The sequence below is a fragment of the Hordeum vulgare genome, chromosome 4H, assembly GCF_904849725.1.
Source record: "Hordeum vulgare subsp. vulgare chromosome 4H, MorexV3_pseudomolecules_assembly, whole genome shotgun sequence".
NCBI lineage: Eukaryota > Viridiplantae > Streptophyta > Magnoliopsida > Poales > Poaceae > Hordeum > Hordeum vulgare.
Genome location: NC_058521.1, coordinates 439,955,251 through 439,963,695, shown reverse-complemented (window position 1 = coordinate 439,963,695; position 8,445 = coordinate 439,955,251). Strand labels below are relative to the sequence as shown.

At 49.5% G+C, this 8,445-nt stretch overlaps 1 protein-coding gene across 1 annotated transcript; it reads right to left on the bottom strand.

Annotated features, from left to right (window-relative positions):
- Window positions 1-6,243: 6,243 nt before the first annotated feature.
- Window positions 6,244-7,830, bottom strand: LOC123448859 (dnaJ homolog subfamily B member 3). Its single transcript, XM_045125885.1, has 5 exons — window positions 7,481-7,830; window positions 7,272-7,359; window positions 7,117-7,187; window positions 6,879-6,935; window positions 6,244-6,792 (listed from the first exon to the last, which is right to left on the bottom strand). The coding sequence occupies exons 1-5, from the start codon at window positions 7,616-7,618 to the stop codon at window positions 6,604-6,606; spliced, it is 543 nt and encodes a 180-aa protein (XP_044981820.1). The 5' UTR covers window positions 7,619-7,830; the 3' UTR covers window positions 6,244-6,603.
- Window positions 7,831-8,445: the final 615 nt, after the last annotated feature.

The window sequence follows — 8,445 nt, the reverse complement described above, 5'->3', positions numbered from 1 at the left end:
GAGTTGCACGTGGCAAAAGTTGTCTCAGATCAGCCCTAAATCACCACTATATATAGGAGGGAGGGGGAGGAGGCTTGCCTTGAGGGCCAAGCCCTCAAGGGTGCGCCGGCTAGGGAGAAGGAGTCCTACTCCAATCCTATTCCAACTAGGATTGGAAAGTGGAGACCTTCTCTTCCTTCCCACCTTTCTTTTTTTTTCTTTGGTTTTTTTCCTTGGCGCATAGGTCCCTTTGGGTTGCCCCACCATCCCACCAAGGTCTGGTGCGCCACCCCTAGGGCCTTTGGGCTTCCCCCGGGTGGGTTGCCCCCCTCCCTGTGAACATCCGGAACCCATTCGCCACTCCCGGTACAATCCCGGTAATGCTCGAAAACCTTCCAGTAACCAAATGAAGTCATCCTATATATCAACCTTCGTCTCCGGACCATTCTGGAAACCCTCGTGACATTCGTGATCTCATCCGGGACTCCGAACAACATTCGGTAACCACACATATAACTCAACTATACTAAAACATCGCCGAACCTTAAGTGTGCAGACCCTGCGGGTTTGAGAACTATGTAGACATGCCCGAGGTACTCCTCGGTCAATATCCAATAGAGGGACCTGGATGCCCATATTGGATCCTACATATTCTCCGAAGATCTTATTGGTTGAACCTCAGTGCCAAGGATTCATATAATCCCGTATGTCATTCCCTTTGTCCTTCGGTATGTTACTTGCCCAAGATTCGATCGTCGGTATTCGCATACCTATTTCAATCTCGTTACCGGCAAGTCTCGTTACTCGTTCTGTAATAAAAGATCTTGTGACTTACACTTAGTCACATTGCTTGCAAGGCTTGTGTGTCATGTTGTACTGTCGAGTGGGTCCCGAGATACCTCTCCGTCACACGGAGTGACAAATCCCACTCTTGATCCATACTAACTCAACGGACACCTTCGGGGATACCTGTAGAGCACCTTTATAGTCACCCAGTTACGTTGTGACATTTGATGCACACAAGGTATTCCTCCGGTGCCAGTGAGTTATATGATCTCATGGTCATAGGAACAAATACTTGACATGCAGAAAACTATAGCAACAAAACGACACGATCAATATGCTACGTTCATAGTTTGGGTCTAGTCCATCACATGATTCTCATAATGATGTGATCCAGTTATCAAGCAACAACACTTTGCACATAATCAGAAAACCTTGACTATCCTTGATCAACTTGCTAGCCAACTAGAGGCTTGCTAGGGACATTGTTGTGTCTATGTATCCACACATGTATCTATGTTTTCATTCAATACAATTATAGCATGGATAATAAACGGTTATCTTTAAACAGGAAATATAATAATAACTATTTATCATTGCCTCTAGGGCATATTTCCAACATCAAGATCTATGGAGATAGATCAAAATGCTTAATAAAACTTTCAACGAAATGCATGACTTGACAAGTTTTTGAAGGAGTTCAAAATAGATCGGCAAAGAAGGAGTTTTTGGCTGTGTTGTAAGGTGTTCAATTGAGTAAGACTCGAAAGCCCGACCACGGCAGAAGAAAGAGAAAGGACGAAGGTCGTCCCCTATGCTTCAGTCGTAGGTTCTATAAGTATGCTATGTTGTGTACCGCACCTGAAGTGTGCCTTGCCATGAGTTAGTCAAGGGGTACAAGAGTGATCCAGGAATGGATCACTAGACAGTGGTCAAAGTTATCCTTAGTAACTAGCGGACTAAGGAATTTTTCTCGATTATGGAGGTGATTAAAGAGTTCGTCGTAAAGGGTTACGTTGATGCAAGCTTTAACACTAATCCGGATAATTGTGAGTAGTAAACCGGATTCATATAATGGAGCGGTCGTTTGGAATAGTTCCAAATGGTGCATGGTAGTAGTATCTATAGGAAGACATAAAGATTTGTAAAGCAGACACGGATCTGAAAGGTTCAGACCCGTCGACTAAAACCTCTCTCACAAGCAAGACATGATCGAACCCCAAAACTATATGGGTGTTGGATTCATTGCAATCACATAGTGATGTGAACTAGATTATTGACTCTAGTGCAAGTGGGAGACTGTTGGAAATATGCCCTAGAGGCAATAATAAAATGGTTATTATTATATTTCCTTGTTCATGATAATTGTTTATTATTCGTGCAATAATTGTATTAACCGGAAACCATAATACATATGTGAGTACATAGACCACAACATGTCCCTAGTGAGCCTTTAGTTGGCTAGCTCGTTGATCAATAGATGGTCATGGTTTCCTGTTCACGGACATTGGATGTCATTGATAACGGGATCACATCATTAGGAGAATGATGTGATGGACAAGACCCAATCCTAAGCATAACACAAGATCGTGTAGTTCGTGTGCTAAAGCTTTTCTAATGTCGAGTAACATTTCCTTAGACCATGAGATTGTGCAACTCCCGGATACTGTAGGAGTGCTTTTGGTGTATCAAACGTCAGAACGTAACTGGGTGATTATAAAGGTGCACTACAGGTATCTCCGAAAGTGTCTGTTGGGTTGTACGAATCGAGACTGGGATTTGTCACTCCGTGTGACGGATACCTCTCTGGGCCCACTCGGTAATGCATCATCATAATGAGCTCAATGTGAATAAGGAGTTAGCCACGGGATGGTGTGCTACGAAACGAGTAAAGAGACTTGCCGGTAACGAGATTGAAAGGTATAAGGATACCGACGATCGAATATCGGGCAAGTGTCAGAGCGATAGACAAAGGGAATTGCATACGAGATTGAGTGAATCCTCGACATCGTGGTTCATCTGACGCGATCATCGTGGAACATGTGGGAGCCAACATGGATATCCACACCCTGCTGTTGGTTATTGGCCAGAGAGATGTCTCGATCATGACTGCATGTTTCCCGAACCCGTAGGCTCTACACACTTAAGGTTCGGTGACGCTAGAGTTGTTATGGGAATCGTATATGTGGTTATCGAAGGTTCTTCAGAGTCCCGGATGAGATCCCGGACATCATGAGGAGTTCCAGAATAGTCCAGAGGTAAGGATTTATATATAGGAAGTTCAATTTCGATCACCGGCAGGGTTTTAGGATTTATTGGTATTGTACCGGGATCACCGAAAGGGTATCGGGGGTCCACCGGGAGAGTCCACCTGTCCCGGAGGGCCACATGGGCTGAAAGGGGAGAAGAAATAGCCCCTGGTGGGCTGGTGCGCCAAGGGGAGGAGGCCTAGTGCGCAAGGGAAGGGACCCAAGGCCAAAGCCTAGGGGCTGACTTGGGTGGCAAGCCACCTAGGGCGCCTCCACCTCCTCCTCTAGGGCTGCCGCACCACCTCCTAGGGTTTCCCTAGGGGTGGCGCAACCCCCTCCCCCTCCCTCCTATATATATGCTAGGTTTTGGGGCCGCAACACACATGATTTGATCACCCCATGGTGGAGCCCTACCTCCACCTCTTTCTCCTCCTTCGCGATGCTCGGCGAAGCCCTGCCGGAGAGCCACATACTCCATCGCCACCACGCCGTCGTGTTGCCGGAGTTCTCCCTCAACTTCTCCTCCCTCCTTGTTGGATCAAGGAGGAGACGTCCCCGGGCTGTAGGTGTGTTGAACGCGGAGACACGGTAAGTTCGGTGTTTGGATCGGATCTTCCGCGATTTGAATCGCCGCGAGTACGACTCCATCGACCGCGTTCACGGTAATGCTTCCACTATGCGGTCTTCAACGATATGAAGATGCTCTACCTCTTTGCTCGTTGCTGGTTTTTCCTAGATAGATCCTTGTGTGACGTAGTAATTTTTTTAAAATTACTACGTTCCCTAACGGTAGGCGGCCTCCCCAGGAAGCAGCGCGCGGGAGTAGACAACGAGGGTGTTCTGGGCAAAGCATGGCGTAGCACGGGCGCACTCGTGCACCCATCGCATCGTCCTATTAGCCTGCAGGTAGGCGACCTCCTGTGGGAGCATCGCGCGGGCATAGACGACGAGATTGTTGCCGTCGTCCATGGCTGATGGGTCGTCAACGAGGAAACAGAGGGATGGTGAGATCAGGACGGGGGGATGGTTCTCAAAGCAGATGGCCGAACCCCACCGCACACTCGGATTAAAAAAGACCGACTGCGGTCGCTAACGCATGGGCCCGAGGAGGACGGCCGTCATAAATAATGTGACCGCGGTGGTTGGGGCCGGTCTCCGAGAAGGCGGACGCGAAACGGACGGAAATGGGTCGACGCAGACGCAAAGCGGACGTGATTTGAAAATGGATCGACGCATTAGACCGTCTTTTTGTCCGTACCGATCCAAACGAAAGACGTCGGACGAAATGGGTCATCCCATTGAAGTTGCTCTAAACCATGATAAAGTTATATGAGAGACTGAGATCCAAATCCTACGTTGAATCGCCAGACAGACAGAAATCTTACATTTCACATGAGCCAAACTCCTGTAGACAGCAGTCGCAGCCAATGAAAGAGTCATGCCTTGACACTTGACAGAGCAGCCCGTAGCTCGAGCTCGCCGAATACACGCCAGAGGAAGTCCATGGCCAAGGGAACTGACCCGAATACACGCCAGTGCCAGTTTTCTGCTTTGAATCCTGCAGACCAAAGAATCCGTTGATTGCTCACGTTTATTTTTGTTTCACCGACAAAACTAAATCGATCGAAGAAAACCTTGCCGACAGCCAACACCGCGCACACAGCACACCACAACTTGGCCCCGCCCCTGCAGAGTGAGAAAACGAGCTGTTTTGTGCTCATCCTCATCGTAAAACTTAAAAGTGCCAATTTGTTGTCGTTTTCCCCCCTCTATTTTACCCTTTCTTTTTTGCGGGAAAGCACGCAAGTTGCCATGGTGTAGTACAACGTGTGGCGGTGGCTCACCTCGTGCATGCATGTTCTCGCGCAGTGCAATACACAAGCGCGTTCACGTAGACATCGACCTCGGCCCCCGCTGCAAAAAATGGACGGGTCAAGTTGCACAAGGGCGGAAAGTTTAAGGCGCGACGGCAAACGACCGACGTCAAGCAACGACACGCCAGAGGCGACAGCAACAGAAGTGATCTCAGATTTAACGGGAGACGTTAGTAGGAGCTCATATCTGTAGGTTCGAGAACGGAGTATGACATTTCAAAAGAAAAAAGAGAGAACGGAGTATGACGCGATGCAAGTTGCCACTCGCGGACAACAAAGCTCGCGTTACTAAATCGGGGCATATGACGGCAAGAGGAGCGAGAGCGAGAGCGTTCCAGTCTCGAGTTAAGCCGACGCCTCCTCCCAAAAAATAAAATAAACTGTTCCGGGCAGATTGTTCGAGGTGAGTCATGGGAGCAATGTTGGTTCGCTTCCTACGGGAGCATGGGCGTGGATATTTTGTATTCCCTCGTACGGATACTTCAAGAAACACCGGCGCTGTACGCCTCTCGATATAGTACTAGTATCAATAATCAACAGTAGGGGGGAAAGGTGCTGAACCTGCCCAGCCCAACAAAGGAGATCCAGCGCCGGAAGTATCTCGAATCAGCCCGTCCTAATCTTGCCTTTTCTAAAGCGAAAACTAAAAAGAACCATTAAAAAAACCCCGTCCATACGTCGTCCATTGAGGTTCGGTTTCATCGGTGGACCACCAAACGCTCGCGTCCATCGCTTTGCTTTTTTCCAGGTCTAAAACCAATCCACGATACGTACGAGAGATGCTCCGTCCGTCCCTGGGCATGACATGATAGGCGACCGACCGGCCATTTTCGGATGATATTTCTCCACGCCGAAGCCCCACGATTCGTTCCCGGAGAAATCCTCTGGTCCAAAACCATCCCGCGTCCCAGCAAATTGGAGGAGCATCATACATACAGCTTGGTATGATGGCGCCACACAACTTGCTAGGGCGTTCCACGGGACGGGACCGTCTCGTTGTTTTCGTTGGTACTACGAGCCATCCAGAAGAGAAACGTCGTCGCCGCCGCTGATCCCGACTCGCAAACGCCAAGATGCAAATCCCAGTATGTCACCACAGCCAGTGCGCTAGTGTTACTATCGGCTCGCTAGAACCATCGTCCCAGTACAAGGGCATCCGAGCACCACGACACGGCACGAGACAAGAGCGTCAAGCAAGAGAATCATCTCTGGTTACAACTGACTGCCGAAGTCGGCAAGCCGCTTGGCAGAGAAGACAATGGGGAGGTTTGTGCCTGTGCTACTCGTAAATGGCAGGTCAAAAAGACGACGCACAACTCACGAGTCAGGACAGGACTCACCACAAGGGGAAACATTAATGGAGATAAGGTAGTGTGTGTATATTCCAGCAGCAATTGGGAGATCAAATTTAACTGAAAGGGACGAGAGGGCCCGAAAGATAATGGAATCGCCGCTGGGCGGCCAATTCTTGGGCCGCGACCGAAGCACGAACCAGCCAAAGTAACACAATTCAGCAGATCGACGGCGTCAATTGTCATCACAGAGGAACTAAAAACTACTGTACTCAAGTTGTAACCACCCCGGCAAGGGGATTGAGCAACAATTCTGGTTTGCCAAATTTTTATTGTTTTTTTTTCATGCTGATTGCTCTCTTGTTGCTCTGGTCTCTCTTCTACAAGCGCAACGGTGTGTGCACATCTCGTACACCGGAGCGTCCATCACCTTCGCGAAGGCTGCGGGTAAGGGGCGACACGAGTTCTCCGGTTGGCCTCCGGTGGAACGCGACCGCCGCAGCCGCCGCCGCCGCCGCCGCCGGCGCTACCAGCACCTGCAGTGGCGCGGCTACCGCCGTCGCCGTTAACTATGTCATCCAGCATCTTCTGCAGGTCTTCGAGCGTGTCCGGCTTCTGCACGAGATGTAATACCAGATCGTTCAAGAAAAGGTAGTAATCAGGATAAAACTAGTGGTGGTTGGGTCAGCGGTTGCGGCTACCTCGTTTTTCACGCTATCCATCATCACCAGCATCTCCTGCATGAAGTCGGAGAAATCCTGGCCGTCCAGAACCAGAGCAAAATTTTCAGGGGCAATGTACGTCGGTCTGTCCCCGGACACGAGCGGGTAATTCCCCACTTGTTTTTTTTTTGTTTCAATCAATAAATAAAACAATATAATAATCGAGAGAATATGGACGAGACAATAAGCGGGGAGGGAGGGAAAGCAGAGCGCCCACCTGGTCGTCGTCGTCGAGGGGATCAAAGAGCCCGGCGTCGTACATGGCCCTCTTCCCCTTGTCGGACAAAACTGCAACGCCGCCAAGAGAGAATTCGATCAAAACCTCGCGCGGCAAAGGCAAGGGCTGATGGGAAGAAGCTCGCGACGCCTTACCGGAGTAGGCCTCCTGGATCCGCTGGAACCGCCGCTTCGCCTCGCCCGTCGCGCCGGGGTCGCTCGCCCACCGATCCGGGTGCCACTTCTGGACGGCCAGAGCGAGACATCGGATTATGAGCACTCCGATCCTTGTGACCAGACCAGGAAACCAAACAAACGCCCATGCGCGCCAAGGGAAGCGGAGGAGAGGAGAGGAGCGTGCGTACCATGGCGAGCCGTCGGTAGGCAGCGCGTACGTCGGTGGAGGAGGCGTTCTTACGGATGCCGAGCAGGGCGTAGTAGCAGCAAGACGACGCGCCGGCGCCGGCGCCGGGGGCATTGCCGGATCCGGCGGAGGCGTCCATGGGATGAGGCCGACCGTCGACGACGCGACGGCGAGGAAACGGAACGCGGCTGTGCTGCTATTGCACCATGGAATTGGGATGGAGACGGTGGATTTGAGAATTTTGATGAGGGGGGAGCCGGGTACCAGCAAAGAGGCGTTTATTCCCGTAGGGAGTCGGGGGGCGTGGGAAAAAAAAATATCTAAATAGAGTTTTTGGTCGTCGGAGATTGGGGCCAGTGAAGGTTCCAGAGTTCGTGCCGATGCCAGATATTTTTAAGGGGCGTTTCGGGTTTCGCCATCGGGGTATGGTCGTATTTACAATTTTGCCATGCTGTCTGCATTTTGTGTTCATGGAATCGTCGAGGTTTTGGGCTCGGCCTCGATGGTTTATTACCTTGCATCGCCCTCCAACCCAACCCAATACACGTCGGTAGGCCCTGGGCCTTGGGTGGTCCTTCTTCCTAGTGTTATTAGTTGTTCATTAAAATTGTATCTGCGTTATAATGGAAGAATTTTTTATGTTTATATTAGTGTAAACACATTTATTGTACTCCCTCCGTACCTAAATATAAGTCTTTTAAGATGTTTCACTAGATGTCTACATACGAAATAAAATGAGTAAATCTATACCTTAAAATATGTCTATATACATCCGTATATAGTACATTAGTGAAACTTTTAGAATGACTTATATTTAGGTACAAAGGGAGTACATTAGAATTATGCGTGCAAATTCCATGTGTTGCAATGGATATCATGAAATATATTTGAGAGCTTGTATAGTATTCGAGAGTTTACCCATCATCGTGCATAATACATCCATTATGAGGCCATTGGTGTGAAACT